Below are 26,396 nucleotides of genomic sequence, written 5' to 3' on the forward strand. Positions count from 1 at the left end.
ACCCTGCACATTCCGTCACAAGATGGTGCATGTCTGCATCTCAGAGCAGCAGCCTTTCTCGCTGGAGCCATTTATATGGAAGATGAACTAGCTCCTTCTCAGAAGTGAGCTTAGGACTGTCTTCAGTTCCCACAATTGCCAGCAAAATTTTTATTTTCGCAATTTTTAAAGGATAATCTTCACACAGTCTGCCACCACTTACCATCATGAAAAATTCAGACCTCAGTCTCTAGAGGTGCCAGCATTTTAAAATTTAAATAGAAGCCCTACCTCCTTGGTAGTTTCTTGCAGATTTCAAATTTGATTTTCTAACCAGTTTTAGAAGTTGAATCTACTCTGGTAAGCAAATCCTTAAAAGTTTTGTGACTATGATGTGGTTAAGAACTTGCATTTTCTAACATATTGGTCACTCAATACCATGTCAATTAACTCCAAAATGTTGTAAATTGTTGGTCATAATATGTTGTGGCTTTTCATTGGACGGGATGATATTCTGCCAGCTCTACTTTCAGACCAGGGATGGTCTCCCAAGGAAATTGTTGAATTTATCTGGACAATAAGATGCTGGATTCTACGCATGGTACATGCTTGCAATGAAGGAACCATGACTGGATTTGAACTGTACTACTGCAACAATGTGGAGGAATCTATCATGGGGGGAGGGCATGGGGAGCGGATGGGGGAATCCCAGAGCCTGTGAAACTGTGTCATAAAAAGAAAGAAATGAAAAAAAAAAGTTTTGTGACTGAGACAGAGGGATGCAGGGTTCAGCAATGTGGATGATCCCAACAGCAGTGGGGCAGGCAGTGCCTGCTGGTACCACTGACGCTGGGCTCCTCAAATGGACAGGGAGGCTCTCAGCCTCGGGGAGAACTGCAGTCACTGATCTCCATCCTCACCACTGGAAACTGGCACATCTCTGTACTCTTTGCTCCACCCCAGTTAAGTTCATAGCTTCATGTGGTTGAATGAGGCTAGCCACGTCCAAGCGAAGGGGGGGCCTGTGTGTAATTCCCTCTGCCCAGGCACTGCAATACAGAAGCTGCAACACTCCTAGGTCATTCTCTCCCCACACCCTACAACAGCTCTGCAAGGAGATCCTTCTTCTTGCCATGCTTAGGCATATTCTAGGCCCAGGGTACCCAGGCATTACAATTTGGAGGCGTAGACTCCTTTGGTCCTTAATGGCTATCCAATCCCTAGGGAGGATTTTTTTCACATGGCAGGGCACAGGGTGGGTGTAAGAAGCAAAACTCATATGCTGCAGAAATAAGGAAGAGATCTTGTCCTACAGGAGGAGAGTACAAGGGATCTTCCAAAAATTCACGCAAAATGTGTTTTCTGAAAAACTATGGTTGGCATTAAAAAAAAATAGCAGCATATAAACTTACGTTCAATAATTCTGTTTTCAATAACCAATGGAGAACTTACTGAAAGTGCTTAACACATAAAAGGTGCACAATTAATGTTGATTTTTTTCTCCAGGCACTAGTTTTCAATTAATCTGCATAATATATTATATGGCTCTAGTAAGTGACATTTTATCTCCCATACATGGTCGGTATTTCATGTACATTTTTCCATGGAAAATTGTAAATGTCGATTTAAAAAGGTGACTGTATCACCAGGTATACAAAAGCAGGAGAAAAGGGATGGGGCAAAGACACATGCAAATGAGGTGGGGTCATAACAAAAGGAATACAGGAGAGTAGTAGCTACTCAGGCAGGAAGGTCTTTAAGTATCTGGAGCTTCAGATTCAATAACATGTGATATACAACCTTCAGTTTATCTAGGAGCTCTAGGAGCTCTAAGAAAAGCTGTAATGGAATAGAGTGGGTTATTTCATTGAAACCACAGAAAAAAAGGAAGGAATTGCCATTTTGTGTCTCAGGGAGACAGCAACTGACAGATGACACCGCCAGTGAGTACAGGTTCACGGGCATAGTCAGACACGCTGGAGAAGCACAGGATTCTTGACCTCCACCATAGGGAAGGCATGATCACTGCGTAAGTATTCACTGGGTGTCAATCATGTGCCAGGAGGCGAAAGATGCAAGAATGGCCCAATCACAACCCCGGCCTTCATGTTACAGTCTAGTATTTCGTTTATTTATTTAAAATTCTACCCACCTATCATACAGGGTTTCACAATATTTAATCAGCTTACTGAGTCTATTCTTATTTATGGGAGAGTGGTGACAAGCCCAAGAAAGAACAGGGATGGAGAAGGGGAGGGAGAGACAGAAAGTGTAACACAGAAGAGCAAGCAATAAACCAGTAATCCAGGATAACATTGAAATCAACTCCAGTACAAAATAACAACAAAAAATGATTAAAGGGGCCCGGCGGTGTGGCCTAGCAGCTAAAGTCCTCATCTTGAAAGCCCCGGGATCCCATATGGGTGCCGGTTCTAATCCCGGCAGCTCCACTTCCCATCCAGCTCCCTGCTTGTGGCCTGGGAAAGCAGTTGAGGACTGCCCAATGCATTGGGACCCTGCACCCGCGTGGGAGACCCAGAAGAGGTTCGAGGTTCCCGGCTTTGGATCGACGCGCATCAGCCCGTTGCGGCTCACTTAGGGAGTGAAACATCGGATGGAAGTTCTTCCTCTCTGTCTCTCCTCCTCTGTGTATCTGGCTGTAATAAAATGAATAAATCTTTTTAAAAAATGATTAAAGAGCAAACTGGGATAACGCTGAAATATTTTATTCCATATATCATGTAGTCATTAGTGTAAGAAACACTCACACCCAGTTTTCTCATTTATGCTGGTCCATGTAGAGAGTATGAATCTTTGTGGTGGGCAGGGAACCCCTCAATAGCTAACACATCTTGGAAAATCCCTTAAGCCTCTCTGAACTCCAGTGTCATTCTCTACACAAAAGAGCTATTGCTTTCATTTTGCAAGATTACCAACAAGATTGGTTAATTACTGCTTTCACATACCAAAGAGGAATACTGGGCTGCTGAGATTTGTATAACGTAGGAGGTGGTATGACCACCACGCTTACTGTCGTTGTTCATTATTTAATTTCAACATGCACATTTAAGGAGTGACTCCAACATCAAGGGTACTGGCCTCTGAAATTTGGATGTCAATTTTCACACGGGTCTTTCTCTATCACTTAGATGGCTCTCAAAGCAACAGCAAGCTCCCATAGCACCTCAATGCTTGTGATTTAACGCGCATTCTGTCATTGACCCTTTTTCAAGGACAAAGAAAGTGCAGAGCAGAAACTCCCTGACCTTGCCTTCCTTTTCCTTTTCCAACCTACTAATAACAGGGTGTGTTACTTCTGTATATCTGCTTCACGTTTCTGTCTCCCCACATTAGAATATACATCCACAATGTAAGAATAACATTATTTGTTCACCAATGTATACAAGTTCCTGAGAACCCTCAAAAATATTTTGAATGAATGAATGAGTAGTATGTGAAAAAGAGTCATCCTATCCTAGTGTTCTTTCAATCTTAAATTCTCATTCACCTCACCTGCAAAATAGAAATAATAATATGTAACTAATGGATGCACTTCAAGAATCCAATAAAATATCTGAGAAGTACTTAATACCATGTATGGCAATCAATCTTCAACAAACAGCAGCAGTAAACAACACATTTCTCAAAGATGAATATTTATCTTGAAGGCTTATAAACAACACATATATTGATCTCCAAAGTCAGCCATAAAACAAAAACAAACAAAAAACTTACAAATGTTCTCTCAGCATCCATCAAAAACACACAAAAAATAAATATATAGGTAAAGATGTATATATATACATATATATATACAAACACACATACACACATCTACATACATTCTCATAGATTAACTGTATAAGGCAGACTAGCAAAACAGGAAGTGAAGATACACTACAGTAGGCATGTTTTTTCCCAAATAAAAGAACTCCCAATGAAACAGGTGAATATATCTTGAAAATATGATACTAGATTTCCCGCCATTTCCAATACATACAATGCCATGATACGCTTAAACAGCAGAATATTGGACCTGTGACTGTTGTTGAAGGGCTACACTATTGTAATAATACGAGGAAATGGTAGGGGACAGGGAGAATAGGAAGGAAGAAAGGACAGATAGGGGTGCAGGGAATCCCTATACCTATATGACTGTATCATGGAATATAATAAGAACAATAAAAATACAAAAAAGAAAAGAAAAATTAGAAAAGAAGGAGGTGGCATGGTAGGAGTGGGGAGGGTTAGGTTGGAAGTAATCATATGTTCTTAAAAATGTGTATATGAAATACATGAAAGATGTTGCATTTACATAAATAAGATATGAAAAAAAATTTTTAAAGAAATGGAAAACTGGAGAGCTTCACTTAGTTTCTACCCTGCTATGCCACAGGGCTTGTTGAGTCATCATAGGATCAGAAAATAATTACAAGATTAAAAGCCTTCATAATTGGCCAGGACATAATCGTTTAACGAAGGCCCATGGGCTAGCCACTTATTTTTATAACAAAATTTTATAAGATTTATTTATTATTTTTTATTGGAAAAGCAGATATACAGAGAGGAGGTGAGATAGAGAGGAAGATCTTCCTTCCAATGGTTCACTCCCAAAGCAAACTAGATGGGAAGCAGGGCTGCCCGGACACGAACCAGCACCCATATGGGATCCTGGCACATGCAAGGTGAGGACGTTAGCCATGAAGTTACCGAGCAGGGCCCTACAAGCAAAATTTTATTGGAATGCATTTGTATTCATTTATTTACATACTGTTTGTGGGGTCTATGTAAGATAAAACTAAATAGTTACAGAGCCTTAAGACATCTCAAGGCCAAAATGACTTACTACCTGACCTTTAATGAAAAGGCTTTTGTCCTTTCCAATTTGGGCCCTACAAGAAAGCTGCAAAGAAGGGTGGCCAGAAGACAGGCTGTTTTGCAGTCAATGAAGTGGTGGCCTGAGAACATATCAACATTCATTAGTGCATACATGGGTTTTAAGAAGTGGACCCTCAGGCATTCAGAGTGATCTAGGTTTTCCATGAAAGAAATGGGGTCTCCGGATGTGCACACTGATATCAGGATCAACACAGCTGCCTCAGTCATAGGAATAAGAACATCCCATACTCTATTTATGCACAATTGTCCAAAAATGCAATGAGGATGAAGATTCCTCAAAAAGCCCTGCCCATGTACTTATCACCACTTTGAAAAATCTTATGGATGAGAACTGCCCATGAAAGTTGCAAATGTGAAAAAGAAAATGTAAAAATAATTATTTTTTAAGATTTATTTATTTTTATTGCAAATTCAGATATACAGAGAGGAGGAGAGAGAGAGAGGAATATCCTCTGTCTGATGATTCACTCCCCAAGTGACTGCCATGGCCAGAGCTGTGCCGATCTGAAGCCAGGAACTTCCTCTAGGTCTCCCACTTGGGTGCATGGTCCCAAGGTTTTGTACTGTCCTCTACTGCTTTCCCAGGCCACAAGTAGGATGCTGGATGGGAAACGGGTCTGCAAAGATTAGAACCGGCGCCCATATGGGATTCTGGACCCTTCATGGCGAGAACTTGAGCCACTAGGCCACTACGCTGAAACCAAAAATAATTCTCTATCACCTTTAGCTTTCGGGTGAGGAAGTGGAGATCCAGGAAACAGGCAGTGAGTGAGTTGTTTCCAAGATCCCCAGCCATTTCATGTTCAGAAACTTAGAAACCCTCTTCCAAGACCCAAACACTGTCCAATGAACTTCCAATTCCAGCACCTGCTTATGGGATGAAAGCACTAGAAATCTCTGATTTCTCTCCTGGATGTACAGAAGCAAGTCGCATTTGCAAGGGGTCCGAACCAAGCCCTTTTATCTCTGCAGGAGGAAAAAATGTGTCTTTTATGTTGGACCATGCTGGGGTCTATTCACAGCCCCAAAATTTATGATATATTTGCTCTTGTGAAGATCATTTATTCTATCAGATCTCAGTTTTCTTATATCTAACAGGAACAATGTCTTTTAACTTAATTCTTGGAGAATTGATTTAAATGAGATAAAGCACATAAAAGCAGCCAACACATAGGTATTATTTCTTAACCTCTTTAAAGACCAACAATTCACAAGAGAATCCATTAAGGGAAAGACAACACATTTCTCAGTTTACCAAATCAGTTTGAAAGTGTTCACAGGACTACTTCCTAGAGTATAACAAACATTTCTTTTCCAATCAGGAATTACAAGTATTGACATTGTAGACAATCCTCTACATTATCGCACAGAAACAGCTTAGCAACATCATCAGTTTAGAAATGAGGTTTGACTTTTTTATTGTAACAAATTAAAAATTAATATCATCCGAAAAGATACTAAATATACAGAGATCCAATTTTTACTTGCTAGCTTAGGTCTCTGATATTGCAATAGATCCATGTTAGTTATTTGTCATATGGGACTCCTGAACAGCAAAGAGAATAAATAGAATAAAAATAGAATAGCAAAATACAGAAGTAGAACAAATGAAAAGAATGCTTCCTACTTCCTGGATGTATCAGATCAGAGGCACTTAGAGCATGGCTGACATCCAGCTGGGAGGTCTTAGGGGTTTTCTTCCCTTGAGTTCCAGGTTTTGGGGTATTCAAACAAGTGGGTTTGTTCATGCCTAAAGATACTTCTATCCCTGACATTCCACACTTGGATAACTCACTCTTACCTGTGATTCTCAGGCACTTAGTGCCTGTATGACAAACTAATGTCTGGAATGTAGCATTGTGGCTCCCAGTGTGTGGTCCAGACAACTAGCACTTCACTACATGCTTACTTAATTAATATTCTTTCCTTCCTTCCTTCCTTCTCTCCTTCCTTCCCTCTTCCCTTTTTTTCTCTGCTGCCTTTATTTCTTCTTCAATGACCATTTAAAATATCTGGACAGGCAAGGGCCTCCTACATTAGGACGTGAAGATGTAGAAGTGTTTAGACAAGTCACCTGAAGTAATCTATAGTCTGATAGGAGTGTGAGATAACTTGTTCTGATGCTGACACTTATGTGCTAGAAACGGGGAGAAAAGGTGCTGTTTAGGACTTCAAGAATTTATTTCTTAATCCTACTAAGAGGATATAGAAAGACGGGACAGGCAATGAAATAATACAGCTAATAATGTCATATTAATCAAAACCTAAGAGTTTTATATTATCCTTGGCACGATTCTAAGCCTTAGGGGATTAAATAAATCTTGGATGAACCCCAAGGCCCATGTACTTTTATTATCCCCAGTTTAACAGATGTGTAAATGGGGCAGAAAGATATTAATAAACATGCTTTAAATTGTCATATGATCTATTAATCTCCCTACCAGGTATATAGAACCTGCAAAAGAAATGGTACCAACATGTCAAAAAGATATTCCTACTTCATGATCACTGAACCACATTCACAAAAGTCAAGATACGGTATCACCCTGAGTGTTCACCAGGAGATGAGTGGCTAAAGAAAAACAGTACGTGTGGAATATATGCATATAATTTATATGTATGACATGGAACACCAATCATTCTTTATAAAGGAGGACATCTTATCATTTGCAGGAACATGGGTGAGCCTGGAGGATATGTACTTTAAATTATTTTGGAAGAACACGGATAAGTAGCACATGATGTCATTTACATGTGCAGTCTAAAAATGTCAAATTCATAGAAGCAGAGAATGAATGGTGGTTGTCAGGGACAGGTTAACCCTTGCCCAGCAAGTTCATTCCTCTCTTTTCCATTTAATAAGCATTTGTGGGATGGATGCATGAATAAACTAACAAAATTGGTGGCAACTAGCTCTCAACTAACCTTACTCAGACTCCCTTTTCATAACAAATCATTCTTGCTGTTATCATCTGGAAATGATCTAATCTATCTACATATAATATTATTACAAAATAAAATGTCCTAATTATAACATAAGGAGTAAATAAAAGAGAAATTGTATTTTACTTAAAAAGAATGTGAATTTCCATGCATACTTTGTAACAGATATAACAGAAGCCCATAATGTAATAGTTATATTTTTGTACTTGCTTACAACAAATAAATGCTTTTCACAAGAGCATTCAACTCAGGATTGTGGAGCCCCCATTCTGCATACCTGACATAACCGAAGAATGACCAAGATGCAGTCACAAAGAAAAAAATGGTGTGTGAAACTCAAGAGAGCAGAAAAGATCAATAACTCAAGTGTGAAGCGCACCACAGCGGAGTGGTTTTCCAAATAATGAACCACCTTGCTAAGATTCCAACAAAACAATGTACATTTTTCTCTCAATGTAGTTGCATTCCTGGAAAACTCAGTATCAAGAGTATGGTGTAAAAATACTACTGTCTATATATAAAATGGTCAGGCTTCAGTTTCAAATAGTTGCAAGAAGGCCTTTCATTCTCATGAACACCTTGCAAGACATTTGCAAATCCTGGAGCACAGGAAAATGTTTTTGCGTGTGTGTGACTGCCTTGCATGTGCAGAATGTCTAGCAGCTTTGGTCCCCTAACAATTACATTCATGCATTAATGCCCCTTCCACCAAAAATTGTGAACTATCCAAACTGCCTGCATTGATTTCCTAAACACCCTTCAGGGAGACAGAACCAGTCAAATGGAGAATCTCTGGGGCAAAACACAGAAAATAAGCTGAGGAGGTGTTACATTTGAATTTGAATCCCATTTCTGATGTATCTTGAAATCTATGGCAAGTCCTGTAGCCTGCTGGGACCTTAGCTGGCTAGTGCAAGGCTTCCATAAAACAGGAAGCAGGACAGTCTGCTGTAAACCACGGAATCTCTTTACAGGTGCATCAATAGCACAGGTCTTTTGAGTCCCACTGACCAGGATGTCAAGAACCTTTCAAGGACTGATGGGTCCCAGAGACCAGGCCCAGTTTACTGGACCCTACAACACTACAGCCTGTTTGTTTCCCTCCCATGGGAACCAGATTCTTCTCCTAGATCTGAGTTGCATTCCTCAACCTTTGCTTAAAACACTCACGTCGAACTAAAAGAAGAGAGGATCTGATTTTGATGGGACATAAATAAGGTAATGTCTGGCTTTCACTGAAGAATAAATTAAGTTTTATATATATATATATATATATATATATATATATATATATATATATAGCCATTGCATTTAAAACACAATTACACATTTATTACATGGCAAAGAACTGGAACCCTTGGTTACTCTTCATCTCCTGCACACACAGTACTTTTGTTATTCTATATACTCTGTTGATTTTTAATCATCAAGTCATTTTCACAAGATTACCGGACACCTACTCCGTGTTAACTAAATGGACTACACTGACGAACACAAAGATAGGGCCTTATTTATCTGTGAGTTAACACAAGTACAAAATAAACACGTCCTTAAGGCAAGAATAAGTGGACACATATTCCTTTTCCCTTTAGATATTTGTGCAGTCAGAAATATTCTTTGCTCTTCCATTACTTACCTGATCCACTAGAATTCACACATTCATTGCTAAGTCAGAATTGTTCCTTGCTGTGAAATTTCCTGGAATATTATAGGCTAGTCAGGCGTTGGTCCCAGAGCTTACAGACAAATCTGACACACCTGTGTCCTGTTCATGTGTTTCTACTATGTGACTTTATGTCGTCACCAGACTGTGAAAGCCTCCTGGGTCAGCACCACACGTTAATCCCCTTTGAATCCCCAGGAAACAGAGCTGTATTGTGTTATATAGTAGGCACCCAATGTGCTCCTGCCTACCACATGTGGATTGTCCTATCAGCATTCCATCTGCCCAGGACCATCTGTGTAAGAATCAGCCTCAGGTAACTCCACCCTATTTTAATTCATCACTTAAATTCATTTTGATTTGATTTAGTTTCCATATACTGATTCATTCTCCATTGCCATAAAAAAAAAAAAATCCAAGACGAAATCAGGAGCTTGTTTCTCAATCTAGGTCTCCCATGTGCAGCTGAAATACTTGAGCTCTTACACACTTCTTCCCAGGGTGCACATTACCAAAAAGCTGGATCAGAAACAGAAGCCAGGACTCAAGCCTAACACTCAGATTTAGGATCGGAGTGTCCTTCACAACTATGCCATGTGACATTTCTGCATTCTCACCAATACTTTTTGATAGAGTAGCAATATCTAAATATGTGAGAAAAGGAACAGTTTTCAATATTGATTTATTCCCTGCAACAGCTAATAACGAAACCGAAATTACTCCTCTTAACATTGAGATCAGGAGTTCTTTGAAATTCAAGACAGGGTGCAAATTGCTGCAAAGGGTCTCTTTAATTGGGATCAAAACGTTTTCGACAGCTCTTGGATTTTTAAAATTCTAGCTATTGTTGCTTTCCTCAAATGTTTCTTTTTCTGGTTTTTTTTAAGTGCAGTAAGGCTTAAGCAAAAATAACTTAGACAAGATAAACAATGAAGATTTGTCATTCCAAATGACAAAGACCCAGTTTTCCATTTCTTTGACGTTCAGAGTAAAATACTTCACTTCCATCCTGCACAATGCACTCACTCCCCTGCTGGGCAATGACAAAAGTTTAGTAAACCGTTCCTACTCATCAAAACCAAGGGAAGCTTTCACATACAACACCGCAATAGGTCCAGGTTTAAGGAAGAAACAGAAAGGTAAAATTAGTCTTCAGAATCAACTTGGACTTTGTTCATTATCTCATCCTCTACTTGCTTCCCTTCAACATTAGCCCATGTTAAGCCATTGCTGGAATGCCAATCCCAAGGACTGAAGCTCTTCACACAGAGGGCAGCCCATCTACCTTGTGAAAAGTACTAGCTTCTTACTAAAAAGCTGAAAATGCTTTCTAAAAACTTCTATTCATCAGTCCTGGCTACATTTTTTGAGGCCACATAGAAACAGCCATTTGCTTCTGCTAGACCACTCTATGGAGCTATGATATCCATTAATATGAAGTGCCCTGCTGCTTATTATCTCAACCTTGGATGGAACCATGCTCAGAAAGTTTATCGCTTTTTCTGGAATTGAGTTGAAGGACATGAAGAGATCATACAGAACTGGAATCCAATAAACCAAACATTTACATGAAGCTCTGTTTTTTTTTCCTATTTCTTTATGAGGAATCTTAACATTTTCTCCAAAAGGCCAAAGGGCTTGGGGCTAAAGTGATGACCCTGAAGGATTAAAACAATGCTACAAGATTTGCTGAAATCTTTCTGAGGGTAGGTTAATCACCTCTGAGTAAGGAGATAAAAATGTAAACTCACCTGTCCTCATTAGTTAAAAAAAAATGGTGATTTTAATTATCTCAGTTTGACCTACTTGATGGTGAGGCACATGCTGAAATTGCAGGGCCCAAAACATGATCCCTGAGCAGAATAAAATGTCAGATACCCTGTGCTGCTGCTCCTGTTCCCAGTTCCTTTATGCCAGTTTTCATGGTGATGGTTGGGAGTGGAATGTAAAGAGACCACTGGAGCATAGAAATCATTGTGAAAGCATATCTGAGGCTTGAGTCACATCCCTTTGCTCCCATTAGGAATGCTGAAGGACCACTAATGTTCTCCAAGTTGATACTAGTCTAAAGTTCTCTGTCTCCTGCTTGGTGCCCAGTCCCTGTCTGTGACTACAAGTCCTGGCCCAGGATAGTGCCTAGTTGCCCAACTGCCCTGGTGTTCTTCATCAGCATATGTTTTAATCTGCCAAAATTCTTTGAGCAATACAGTGTCAAAATTGAGCATAGTCCTTTTCCCTGGGAAAAGGGAAGTCCCATGGGTTCTGAAACCATGTTTTTATGGAGGCAGAGAGGCTCACAACAGACTCTTCATCAGCTGACTCTAAGCACCCTTCCTGACAATGACCTTCTAAACCCTCTTCTCCCAAGTAGGGCCACCTTCTTTCACACTAATGTGAAACCCTAGCTATGCTTCATTCAATGGGGTTCACTGTAAATATGTGTGTGTGTGTGTGTGTATATATATATTTTAATTTAATTAAAAAATATATATATTTGAATTTCTATGTATCGTGATATTTAACAACTTAAAAAATTCTTTCTGACTAGGGAGAGTCAGCCCTTGCCCAGACTAGCCAAGACTGAGACATACCAAAGTGTCATGCTGGAGCCATACCCGAGAAGTATGCTATTTCACTGTCTGAAATTATCCCAAAGTTAGAGAGGGTTTTGTAGCTTACAGGCAGATAAAATTACACAAACCAGCCAGTCCTAAACTGTTCACCCTACCTTGCCTTTTCCTTTCCATGCTACTCCTACTCCCCACAAAAAGGCTCTGGCCAAGGTCTCTCCTTCTCCTGTGTTTCATGCCCTAAGCAATCTGGTGTTTTTGCCATGTGGCATGCTGTGGCTCTCATCTCTAGGATTTGTGAGCACAATGAGCGTTGTTCGTGAGAATTTCTTGTGTCTCATGCTATAGTAACATCTGACTGTCTGACAGAGAGTATAAAATATAGTGTTAACTTGGGATGGCCACTTCTCTTTAGAGCTAAGTGACCCTCTGGATTGCCTACATTCTGATTTGTCTCTGCCACCACTTATAATCAGCAAGTTATATGCATTTTTATGTCTATATCTTCATCTATAAAGTGGGAATGATAACAGAATGTGTCTTTCAGAGCTACCATGAGATTTCAATGATCTGGTACTTACAACAATGATGGATATATAACACACATTTGCTAAAGTTACTATTATTATTCTTTTTGTGGTACTGTTCTGTGGATGACACTGAATAATACATGTAAATTGAAGCCATGCACCTCATAAACAGGAGGTACTCAACCATCAGGAGTTGCTATTACTAGTTATTACATTTAATTTGGTGACCTATAGAACATCACTTGTCATTTCAGTTATCATTAAGTGCACATTCAGTGGCATTAGTATATTTATCTTTTTTTGCCACCATCCTCACAGCATTTTCATCTTCCTATATGAAAACTCTATGCCCACTAAGTAGAAATCTGCAGGTTTCTTTCTTGCTCGTCCCTATAACAAACATTCTAGTTTGTTTCCTTGATTCTGATTGCTCCAGGTACCCCATTTAAGTGGAATTCCACAGTATTTATCTTTTTTTATCTGGCTCATTCCACCCAGCATAATGTCTCCAATGATCAACCATACTGTAACACATTTCAGAATATCATTTTTTCAGGCCTCCATAGTATTGTACTGTATGCAAATACTACATTTTGCTTATCTGTTTATATATAAGCAGATATCTGGATTGCTTCCACCTTTTGGCTATTGTGAACAATACTGTTATATTTATGAGTGTACAAATAACTGCATTATTATTACTCATTTATAAGTAATATAAAATAACCAAAGTCAAGTAACTTTGGTAGTTTAAAATTATAAAGTGCTGGATCGGTCACCTTTGTGACATTCAAAGGAGTTGGTAAGTGTTGAGGTGCAACATGGTGAATGATAAAGCAAAAACACATCATTTGATTCTTGCTCTGTTGTCACAAGTCAACAAATATTTTCTTGTTTTTCTCTTCCCATTGACGAAAAGTACCAATGGTGTCAGTGAACTCTGGGGATGACTTTGGGGATTCATTGCAGTTATGAGGTTGATGGAAAACAAACTGTTTTTTTACTGGATACAATAAACTTATCAGCCCTTACTTTTTTCAGCTATACAGCAACAGATTTTTTTTTTAAAGACAGAATCCTATTACTTTTGATTACAGCAATTGCAAGGTGCTACAGGTTAAACTCAAGAGAATCTTGATGCTTAGACAGAGTTAAAAGATCTACAAACATCTCCCTCTAGGACACATGACATTAAAGTTGCCAACACATAAGAAATTTAACTCAAACTGTCACATCACCCCACTGCTCTTCAAAGCTCATCAATCTCCCATTAGATTATCAGGATGGTATGACATTTTTATTACAATTACACTGCAAGAATCACAGTGCAGTCACACTGTGGCCAAGTCAGCAAAGAGATCCTCTTTGATGGACGATCACAGCTGATCAAATTTGTCAGTTGCTTTATGTGTTTTTATGCTTGTTTGATATTCGTGCCCAGAGAGTAGAGGCTTTTAAGGGCACGCCTGTCAATGGATTCCATTTCACAATGCCACATGATCCTTTTACTTACCCCTGTCTTCTCATCAAAGATTTTGATTCCTCCAAAGGAGATGGTTAAAAAGATTTTCTGTTTGTGTTCTCCTTTGGAACGAGCGCCCGCAACAACTCCCTGTTGAAAGGAAGGACATGGTTTTTACTTCAGTGTTTTCATTTGAAAATTCCCTCTGCTCCCAAAGGCACGTCAGATACCATCAAGCAATGCCACCAATCATACACACTTCTTTCCCTTCTCCTCTACACTTCCCTACACAGTGAGCTGCTTTGGCTGGATGTTTTTGATGCTATTTATCCTACTCATTCTAACACTGCGTAAACAGGCATTAGAACATGTACTCACTTGAGTAACTAAAATTTATCAAATGCTTTGATAAATTTGTGCCTAGATACCTGGTTTTGTGCCTAGGTACCTGGATCTGAGTTGGGGATACCAAGAAAAACACAATATAATCTCCCTATTAATATCTCCACTGGGTATGGCTTTGATTTTTTTAAACCAAGTGAATCACCATATAGATTCATAAATATGGTGCTATGTTTATATTTCAGGCAATAGTTTTCATCTGAATCAATTTTAGAATAAGCATTAATAAAAAATGAAAGCTAATGATGCATCATACATTTTAACTTTGGAAAAAATGTGGTCACTACGGTATGCTTATTGCTTGCAATTTTGATCCAAAGACATATAGATTTTCCATTGCATTTCCCCTTGTCATGCTTATGTTTTCAGGAAACATACCTATCAAATGCATTCCTTTTATCAAGGTACCTGTTTGCCCATTTTTCCAATCTTTTTATGCCACAAATATGCATATATGCATTAAAGAGTATGCAAACTTCATAACAGGTGGGGCAGCTACTTTGCTCACTGCTTTATCCCAAATCCATAGGACAGTCTCTGGAGGATAGGATGAGTTTAGTAAATAATTGTTTAATGAACAATGAATGTGTAGACACAGCACTCCCCCAAACCTTGATGCAATTCAAGAGTAAATATGCTTGTTTTATAAATAAGGCTCCATGCTCATGGGCATCATTCTAAAGAGTAATCAAAGAGTCAAGATATGTCAAGACTCCACACACAAGGGCTGCTGCTGCCTCCCCAGGTTTGTCCTGGGAGCCCCAGCTGGTAAGATGAAGCCAATTCTCAGCACTTGTGGCACTGGCCTGTCAGAAAAGTCTAATATAGTAGTGACCTCATATTTCTAGCAAATAAAATAATTCATGCTGTTTTGAATATGCTATGATTCTAGCATTTTGGGAACAGCTGGTCCTAGAAACTGCATGTATGACCAGAGGTAAAAAAAGGTGCATGTGCTTTTATTTTGTTCTTAAGATTTATATGTTTTATTAAAAAAAAAAAAAACATTTACAGAGACAGAGGGAGAGATGGAGTGAGAGGCATCTTTGATTGCTTAGTTCAATCTCCAAATAGCCATGATGCAGGGGCTAGGCCGGGACCACAGGAGCCAGAAGCTTCATCCAGGTATCCCATATGAGTGCATATGGGCCCTAGAACCTAGATCATCCTTTGTTAATTTTTGTTTTTCATGACACAGTTCCTTAGGCTCAGGGGATTTCTCCTTCCATTCTCCTTATCCTGCCTCCACCCCACACTCCACCGTTATCTCCTATAACAATAGCAATAGCAAGTAGTTGGATTGAAGATGGAGCATCTGGAACTTGAACAAGCACCCACATGGGATGCCAATGTCACAGACCTACCTGCAGTGCCACAACACTGTGCCCTGCCACATACTCTCATGGTCATCTTATTATCCTTATTTAGGGGTACTGGAAGCATTCTGTGTAATTATCATATGTCATACTTCTGGAAAAATTATTTAAACTGGTACTTAGTTTCATTTCTCCAAGTGTAAATACTTTGCATGGGTGAGAGAATTAGATGAACATTTATTTAAAGAACCTAGCACTATGTACTGAATGCTAATAAAAATTAATTTCTTCTAGCAAATGAATGAATGTCCATTAAAGTTTGTGGCCCGGTTCCTGTTTGGACAGTGCTAGTAGGAAATTCAGTGCCTCACAAGTCATCCATTCGCTCCCAAGCACATCCTGAACACTCACTGATGTATAGAATATGAAATCTGGAAGAAATTTTAAAAATGACCGAATAAGCCTCTCACCTGACAAAGAATAAAAGCATATTCAGAAATACAGAGAGCAGTTCTAAGAATACACAGAGATTTGATATAGACACTGGGGGCACAAGTGAGCTCATGGCATTGGGAGCAAGTCTTCTTTACATTATGTCTTCATGCTAGGGAGCCAAGAACGCACGCTCCATTGCCCCTGCTCAGTGCTTCTCTTGCAGATCTTCAGGGTAGCCACTCATCACTGACATTAACTCCAATGACGTGCTTCGAGAGTAACTCAGATCCAATGAGACTTTGCCACCCTCTTATTCAATACTTTCTAGATTCCTCAACATGCCGCTTTGCTTGAAAGGCTGTGGTGTACTTTGAAGGAATACAGGAAATAGTTCAATTATGCTTTTAGAATTTCAGTATACTTTCCATGTCTGCCCATGGTCATGCTTTCTTCTCATTTTATCCAACATACTGTTATTGCATATTCTTTACACCCAACTTATGTCCCCTCATTTTCTTCCTTCATTGTTCCATGTGGCATTTTCCATACTCATATGTGCCCAGCACCAAGAACAGTCCAGCATCAAGCAACCACTCTAAGGGAAAATATTTTCCTTACTTTAGGTGGAAACCAAGCAAACAAGCCAGATGCTGAGCCTAGAACAACTTGACTTCAAAATATGTGTTGTTGCTTGGTTTTGGAATAAAGTAACTAACATCTGCCATCACACAAAGACAAAACAATAAAGAGCTCAGTGCTAGGGTCTGACTGCGTCCCCCAGATTTACATATTGTCACATGCTCTATGGTGACAGCATTAAGGAGCTGGCTGAAGGAAACCACATTGATGGGATTATAAGACTCAGTTCCTTTGCCTTCTCCTCCTTCTGTACTTTGACTATGTGAGTGCATAGCATTTGTCCTCTCTGAGGAATGAAGCTGAAAAGTGCTGTCTTGGAAGCAGACAGAAGAGGCCATCACAGATACTCACTCTGCTAGCACCTTGATTTTGAACTTCCCAGCATTCAGAGCATGAGAAAATCAATCACTACTCTATAAATGAACCCATCTCAGGTATTTTACGACGTGGCGTGCATGAGAAAGAAAACCCTCCCAACAGAAAGGATTAGGTACCCTCCCAACAGAAAGGATTAGGTGAAAGGGGTGTCAAAGGAAAGACAGCCTCTCCATCTTTGCTTACTCATTCCTCAGGGCGAGCATCCCAGACAGGGGTGGGGAGAGCAGCTTCCCTGTCTTCATCTCAATAATCCCTAACTCAGAGCCTCCTGAAGACACTAAATGGCCTCACTTCCTGGTTTATATAGGATCTTCAAAGATTATTATGCAGGTTACGAAAATACTATGCATGGATTTTGGGTTTTTTTCAGAAAAGTAGCTTTTGATTCTATTTATTCATCAATATCTTTTAGTGCTGACAGTAAGGTCTTGTTTTCTGGCTGCTCCCATGAAGTAGCTATCAAAGTATTTCCTGGTAGGTGAGTGGTTGGCCTGAGACTTAAGATACCCATTTCCTACATTATAGAATTATAGTGCCTGGGTTCCAGTCCTGGGTCTAGTTCCTAATTCTATCTGAGAGGCAGCTGAGAGGCAGCAAAAGATGCTCAAATAACAGGTTTTTTTGTTTTGTTTTGTTTTGCCATCCATGTGCAAGACGTAGATCAATTTCTCAGTTCCCAGCTTTGGATTGGCCCAGTCCTTGCCACTGTGTGCATCTGGTAGTCATTCAGTGAATGAGATATCCCTCTCTATTTGTCTCTCTACATCTCACAACATAAAAACAACTCCCCAGTAGAATATGGCCAGTGTGCCTCTTCCAAAATTATTTTCACTCATGGCTACTGTCGGCAGCTTTATGCAATAAATGAAAGGACTGTCTGCACAGTCTTTTGTTTGGGGGATATACAGTCTGAGATAAACTCTGAGTCAAGCTCTGAGACAATACAAGAAGTCCATGAGGCTCCTGCCACCAGACAGCACACATCAGGGGCTTTCCTCACAGACAGATTCATTGTTCATACAAATGACAGACAGAGGTCCAGGAGACAGCTCTGGTTGGGGATCAGGAACATGTGAACTTGTATCTGCTCATGGACAGCTGACTGAGTGAAGCTGCATTGGGAAACTGCAAGTTGTGGTGAGGTCAGAGATTCTCCTGAGTACCTAGTTTATGCTAGAAATCTAGAGTCATGTCACACAATTTCACCATGCCACAATCCTGGGAAGGATGAATTCTCTCCCTTCTTTTAGAGTTAAGCAAATCAAAGATCAAGAGATTGGTGACCTTCCCAAACCTAAAGGAATACACCAGGGAAGTCAGATCTAATCAGAAATCTTTCGATTCTAAGGGCTGTCTTTTCTGCTATAAACCTAAGAGCCTCTTTTGAGAAAAAACTATGTTTTTCAAATGACCATGCAATGGTGCATGCCTTACTACAAAAATGCCAAGTTGTTTCTGAAAAGAGCTTGGTGTAAGCACCAGCTTTCAAATTCTGCAGTAAAAAGGACTGTAAAAGGAGAAGAATCACAGTTTTTCCCTCCCAGGAGTTCCAGGGCACTTAAATGAATTGCATAAGTGCCACCCTCAGTAAGTTATCATTACTATTAGCCTACTGCATGCAGGGAACATGAAGTAAGTTATTACTAACACTGACAAGCTATTTTATTAGGCTATACCATATGCAAGACAATGTAAGAAATGATTACCACGAGCTCCCCCAAAAAAGTCACAGGTCATGTCTTGATGGAGAAATTTATACAGAGAAAAGGGGTCAGGCATCCTTGGCAGGAATAACCAGCAGCCTTGCCTAGCTCGGGAGCTGTTGTGAGAATCAGACAGATGAAGTGCATGAAAGGCTTTGTACCTGCTCATCCAGTATGGTGATTGCCACAGAATACGAAAAGCATGTGTGTCAACACAACAGCCCCATGTATACATGCTGAGGATCTTAGAATGATATTCTGGGACACCAGTGTGATGAAATGAGTCTTCATTCTTAGCCCTACCAGTTACTAGCTTTGGAATCATAAAGGGAAAATACACATCCTAAATTTCATTGAAGGTGTATGTGTGTGGGGGGATATAAACACTGTTTTCTCTCGATTGATTCCTCTGAACTAAGCTCTCTGGGCTCATGAACTTCCTTCCCTTGGACTTCCACTTGAGCTCCAATGACAAGATACAAAAACAGAGTCGGAGGAAAAGAGACAAATATCAGCTGGAAAGAGACAGATGTCTTCCTACTTCTCTTTCAGTCTTAATTTACACCTCTGGTAGTAACCTTATTTTTGTTTGGTGAGGGAGGGAGACTTCCTTCTCAACCCTCTTTCTGTGGGTTCCAGTAACTATTCTTCCCAAGAGTAGAAACTCTTCCCATTGCTGCTAGGCGTATGTGCCTCACCCCCTGTGAGCCACTCCTTCCACCTTGCCACCTGTGCTCCTTCATTCACACGTCTCACCTGATCTCTCCAGGTAGGTTTTGTATCTCTTAGGACCTCAACTCACCACCAGCTTTCCAGGCACTGCTCTTGGAAGATATCACCCTCTTATTGCTTTAACCACCACATTTATCCAACATCTATGAGGCTGATTGATTTTGGAGTCAATAATGTGTGGCTACTCATTAGTAGCTTACTACTGAAATCTTCTTGGGGAACCAAGATAAAACTAAGCATAAATACTAAACAGAATATTCCACAACTGCTAAGCCATGTCTTGCCTAACACAAGAATTCAGGATCTGGGTTTCAATTCTGGATTTCTCACACTAAATGAAGATTCTGGGGTAGATATCTTAACTTCTATAAACCTCCAACTTCTTATTTACAAATCAGAAAGGCTAATATTTATCTCAAAAGAGAAAAACAGATATGTAGAAGTGCTGTGTAGATCGCAAATTAAATACAACGTTATGAGCAGTGATGCTAATGTTGATGCTTTGCTGATAGACAGGCTAAGGGCCACCGATGATAGAAATCCCTTCTCAGAGCTCTACAGTCCAAGAGAAAACTCTCTAAAATAGGAAAATGCACTGGCCTCAGAGAGTCCACTAACGAAAACATTTTTTTTCTTCAATTTCTCATATGGTCTATCAGGAGCAAAAGGAAATTTTTGCAAAGCTAAGAGGCATTTTGTACTTGTCTGAATATGACCTTATTGGGCAGGTGGCCAAATGGAGAATCGATCATTTACATTTCTGTGTTTCTTAAAGAAAAACCACTGGGAGCTGAAATGTCAACATTCTTCACAGTAACTTGCAAATAATGAAACACAACTATAAGGGAACCAAGCACCCCTCAACAAGTTCAGCACATCTGATGGCAGTGTAGTGGCAGGACAAACTCTCAGAGATTTGGGGACCTCATGGATGTGAAGGGTGACAGATGGAGTGCTCACTGCAGGTAGCACACATTCACACCTGTACACACACAAGGTTGGTGTCACTGCCAGATCTGAGGGACAGAATTTCAGAGGGCAAAGGTTGGCTCCTCTCTCATATTCACTTAGACCTTACTGCTCTCAGGAAGGTTGCAATAAAAGAAGGTGTACCTGCACAGGCCTGGAAAATGGTTCTTGTCAATGCTAGACAAGCAGGGTGCCTGAGCTCTTTTGCTTAGCAGACTCGTGGCACAGGGTAAGACCAGGTCTTTGCAAATAAAAGGTTAACTAATGGCATTTTCTTGAAATCTTTCACTCAAAGTTTTTTTAGGGGGGAGCAAATTTCCATTTCCCTATTTCATATTCAGTAAAAGGGACCTTAGCAAAACTCATGGTCCTGGTTTTTATCTCAAGTTCATCCAGGGTCACTTGAGGCATTAACTCTGGGAATTTGGATGATGGGGAAGACATAACGTTCAATATTTTTTGGCTATCTTGGCAATCTGCCTGCTGGCTGACTTGTTGTGTTCTGGTCAGATTTCAAATACCAATCTGAGTTTACTCTGGGGCAGAGCAGAGGTTCGGGGAAGCAAGGAGGACTGTGGCTGCGGAACTCTTTCACCAATACTAGGGAACCACCTGTGTCATTCAGGTTTGGCCACTCCAGCTATCTGTCTATGTCATGTGCTCTGAGTCAGGCACAAAGCTGAAATTAAGAAATCTTCCTGTACAGCTCTTTCATCTATTGATCATTCACTTTAAATTTGGGAGATGAAAAGAGTTCATATTGGATTATCTTTTTTTTTTTAAAGATTTATTCATTTTATTACAGCCAGATATACACAGAGGAGGAGAGACAGGGAGGAAGATCCTCCATCCGATGATTCACTCCCCAAGTGAGCCGCAACGGGCCGACGCGCGCCCATCCAAAGCCGGGAACCTGGAACCTCTTCTGGGTCTCCCACGCGGGTGCAGGGTCCCAATGCATTGGGCAGTCCTCAACTGCTTTCCCAGGCCACAAGCAGGGAGCTGGATGGGAAGTGGAGCTGCCGGGACTAGAACTGGCGCCCATATGGGATCCCGGGGCCTTCAAGGCGAGGACTCTAGCCGCTAGGCCTCGCCGCCAGGCCCTGGATTACCCTTTTATAACATTCCTCAACTTGAAAAATAAAAATCCATTCATTTCTTCCAAGAAGATAATCTGTGGAGTCAAGATTTTGGTGTCTTTTGGGAGGTGGAGGGGAAGAAGAGACAGAGAGGGAGAGAACAAAAGAGCTCATCTACCGGTTTATTCTCAAAATGCTCACATGGTTGAATGGTTAAAGGCAGCAGCCAGCATGCAATATGAGTGTAGGAATCAAATCTGGGTGTAGGAATCAAATTCCTTCAGATATCACCTGTCTCCCTAGGGTCTACATTAACCCAAACCTGGAATCAGAAGCCAGAGCTGAAAGTCAAATCCAGGTACTCCAAAATGGAAATTTCCAGTACAATTAGCACTAGATATGTAACTACTGAAGTTCACTTAGCAGCTTAAAATAGAAGGTAATCGATGAACAGTGTGTAAAATTAGGAGTTAAAAAAATCCTTATTCCTAGAGCAACAGTGTAAGAATATCTAGTATCTAATATATACATTAAATGGCTTAGAAAATTTGGATTGCATAAACAAAAATAACAGTGTGATTTATGAAGCACCTATGAATGAAGAAATCATATAGAAGCCTTTCTGCAGATTTACCTCATTGAATGCTTCCAGGCTCTTGGCCAGACCTAGCTTTTTTTTTTCTATTTACTTTTTTCCCCTTACATTTAAAAATATCTCACTAACGAAGCTGATTTTTCATGAACTATTTGGAGATACGAAAAGGTGCTGATTTATATTTACAAATGATGGGAGGGGAAAGCCAAGAATAATAAGCTATATAAAATGGATTTCGAATTTTATTACATATGAGGTATAATTAATACAGTATACATAGAGAAATAAAGAAACACTGTTAATTGTGCACAAAATATTGATATTGATTTGGGTTTTTGTGCGTTATTTTACTAGTTTTGCATGTACTTTCCTGTAGTTTTCAAAATTTTATAAATAATATACATAAAGGCTATAATGCAAAAAATTATATGTGCTTTAAATGAATAAGACATTTATAACTTCCTTACTAAATGATTTGGTTTTCAATATTTCACATTACTTTAAAAATATACACATAGGAATCAAGATGGCGGAATAGGGTAAGGACATGTTTAAACAGACGGAAAAACATTTAATCAGGATGAAGCAGAGAGGACATATTCCAGGAAATAATAGAGGACAGAACAACAGCAGAGGGGTACCTGGAGACTGACAGACACAGGAAAGCAGTGGGCACAGCGGTGTGGTGTTGCAGCGACTGATACTCCAGTGGCATTAAGTTAACTGCAATCTGAACTCCACCAGCAGCCGGAACTCAACCAGCAACCAGGTGGGAAGGGACATTCACTGGGAGCTTGGGAGGTAAATCCAGACAAAGAACTGTCCGTCCTGCTGGTCCGTTTGATTTGACCAGGAGCAGAAACAGAGCAGCAGATCTCAGACGAGCAGTGTGAGAACAGGGTGACTTTCATAGACCAGTCAGTCCCCTTGAGCTGCATTTGGCATCATTTTGTGTAAGGAGAAAAGGACAAGGGAAAGGACTGAGCATGTGTTGAGCTGGGAGTGAGCTCATTTTTGACTCAGTGAACTGCATCGACGTGGCATTCTCTGAGTTCCACCCGTGGCAGGTCTGGGTAGCCCTCAGATCTGACCGCCAGCAGATCAAGAACTATAGTGGTGGTACGTCAGGCACCATTTTGTGCACTGTGGCAATAGCTTTGGGACTGCAGGAGACAACAGTGAACTGCGCATGTGCTGATCTCACAAGAACTCGCTGAATTACTGGATTGCACTGGTCCCGCAGCAAAAAAATACTGACTGTGGCATCGTACTGGTCAAAATAGGTCCGTGTGACACCCAGACCTACCGTCCAACAGATTCCGACAAGACCAGCGCCTCCAAAAATCTAACTGTACAGGACACCTGGTGTCTCTTTAATCCTGGGACCTGCTCCAACCAAAATTGGGAGAAAGGTTGCAGAGACAATGGTGCAGCCTCAGCACAGTATCACAGGAGGTAGAGAGTGGTGAGCCAGGAGCTAGAGCTCTGGAGACCATGGTAGAAATCTGACATAAGAACCCAGACCTGGAACTCACTGGAGGTTGTGGCACAAGTGGCTGCAAGCAAAGTGTTGTGTACCAATTGCAATAAGTAAAATCGCATTGTAGACCTGTGGGTAACACAGCTTAGAAACCTGCCCCAAGGAGAAAACTCTGCTAACCAGAAGTACAATGATCAAGAGCAAAAGAAGAGACAAAAACACAATGAATATTACTCAAAACTCCCCTGCAAAGCAGCAAAACCCTATGCCAATCTCAGTGTTAACTGAGGAAGACATCGAGAAAATGGGGCACACAGAATCCATAAGACTCATTTTAGAGATTCTGATCAAAAATGAGAAACTCATGCAAGAGTTCAAAGAATTTAAGGAAGCAATAAAGCAAATCAAGGCTGATATATCAGAAATTAAGAACACAGTAGAGCAAATCAAAAGTACATGGAGAGTCTCCAAAATAGAATGAAGTAAGCAGAAGAAAGAATCTCAGAATTGGAAGATATTTCCTGTCATCAGGGGAAAGCAAACAAAAAGCTGGAAGCAGAGCTTGATCAGGCCAAAAAAAGTACTCAAGAATTGAAAGACACTATTAAGAGGCCAAATATAAGAGTTACGGGAGTCCCAGAAGGTTCAGAAAGAGAAGCTGAGTTTGCTAATGTATTTAAAGAAACAATAAAGGAAAATTTCCCTAATCTAGAGAAAGAATTGGGAAACAAGATCCAGGAGGGGCACAGAACTCCCAACAGGCTTGATCACAAGCAATCTTCACCAAGACACATGATTATCAAGCTCTCTTCAATTGAACAGAAGCAAAAGATCCTTAGATGTGCACGTGAAAAAAATCAATTGACATATAAAGGAATGCCAATTAAACTCACAGGAGATCTCTCACAGGAGATCTCTCACAGGAAACTCTACAGGCCTGAAGAGAATGGAGTGACATATTCCAGATCCTAAAAGAAAAAAAGTTGTCGGCCTAGGATAACATATCCAGCAAATAAAATTCTTCCACAGTAAAGAAAAGCTAAAAGAATTTGCCTCTTCCAAACCTGCCCTACAAATGATACTTCAAGATGTTCTCTTGACAGAGAAGAGGAATAGCACCTAACAAAACCAAAGGCAAACGGGAAGAACATCCCAGTAAAATGACAACAGAAGACTAAACCAATGAACAACCCATTCCTAAAATGACAGGACCAAAGTAACACCAATACATATTAAACTCTGAATGTAAATGGCTTAAGCTCAATCAAACGTCATAGATTAGTAGACTGGATTAAAAAAACAAAACCCATCAGTTTATTGTCTGGAGGAGACACACTTCAACAAAACTCAGTGGAAACTGTATCACATGGGTTTTGTTGTTTTCTGTTGGTTTCATCTCTTCAAAACACTTTTGATTAAATCATTCAATGACTCGTAAATCATGCAGTGACATCATTTTCTTCAAGAAGGTTCTTGATTTTCATTTCTTCAGCTACACGTTAGTCAGTTAATAGCATATTATTTAACTTCTTGGTGTTGTTAATTTCTTTTTTGTCCCTGATGTTGATTTTGTTTTGTGGCTTTTCATTCAAGGGGATGTATAGTAGCTGTGTAATGGAGATTGTCATATCCAGAAACATGTCATTTAACCTCATGGCATTGTAAATTTCTATTTTTCTTTCTATTGTTGATTTTGTATCATGACTTTCATTTAAGGGGATGTACAGTAGCTGTGAAATGGAGACTAACATCCAGATGTGAGAATGCATTGTGGTATGCATTTCTGTTTCCAGACAAAGATGGACTTACAATGAAACTATTTACTATATCTTGACAATAGGATGCTAGACTCTCTGCCATTGTCCATGCCCACAATGATGGACATATGACTGAGTATGAAGAACTATATTTTAGTAATGATATAGGAGGAACTAGGTGGGGGGGAAGGAATTGGGGAGGGGATAAGGGAATATAGAACTGTATCATAAAATGATAATAATAAAATGTTAAAAAATACACATATATGAAGAACAGAATCTCAGAGAAAGTCATATTTTCTTTTACATATTTTAAAGTCTTGGAATAACTTTGTTATTATATATTTAATTTTCCAATTTATTTCAGATCTTTTGATAAAAAATATTAAAATAAGAAACCTCCCTGTGACAGCTGTATATATCATATACAGTTACGTAATACTTCAAAACTTTTTCCCTTTATGGTGCCGGATGGGGAAGGGGTGCATTTAAAGAAGGCACAGTGGTCCCTTTGCTTCCACAATGGTGCTTAAACATAGCCCCCCCTTGGAGACCCAAATCATGAATGTTCAACTCCATTACATGAAAGGCATATATTTACACACACACACATACACACACACAGGCAAAAAAACCCTACATACACCTAACATATACTTTAAGCCATTTCAAGGCTACTTATCATACCTAATGCAATGCAAATGCTACATGAAGAACTATTATAATTAATTTCAAAGGAATAATGGCAAGAGAAAATTATTTACATGCTCAGGATAAATGCATTTTTTTCCTGAATATGTTGATCTGGCATTGGTTGACTGTGTAAGAATGAATTAAATCAGCCTTTACCTAACATCTTTCACCA

General features: G+C 39.8%; 1 protein-coding gene across 9 annotated transcripts in view; it reads right to left on the minus strand.

The window, feature by feature from the left end:
- Nucleotides 1-26,396, minus strand: part of DAB1 (DAB adaptor protein 1) — a 409,353-nt gene that overhangs the window by 121,973 nt on the left and 260,984 nt on the right. For all 9 annotated transcript variants that reach the window (XM_058656380.1, XM_058656404.1, XM_058656398.1 and 6 more), the window contains exon 4: nt 14,098-14,196. In XM_058656380.1, the coding sequence (XP_058512363.1) occupies nt 14,098-14,196 (99 nt within the window). The remainder of the gene's footprint in view (nt 1-14,097; nt 14,197-26,396) is intronic.

Source organism: Ochotona princeps, chromosome 2, assembly GCF_030435755.1.
Source record: "Ochotona princeps isolate mOchPri1 chromosome 2, mOchPri1.hap1, whole genome shotgun sequence".
NCBI classification, from domain to species: Eukaryota; Metazoa; Chordata; class Mammalia; order Lagomorpha; family Ochotonidae; genus Ochotona; species Ochotona princeps.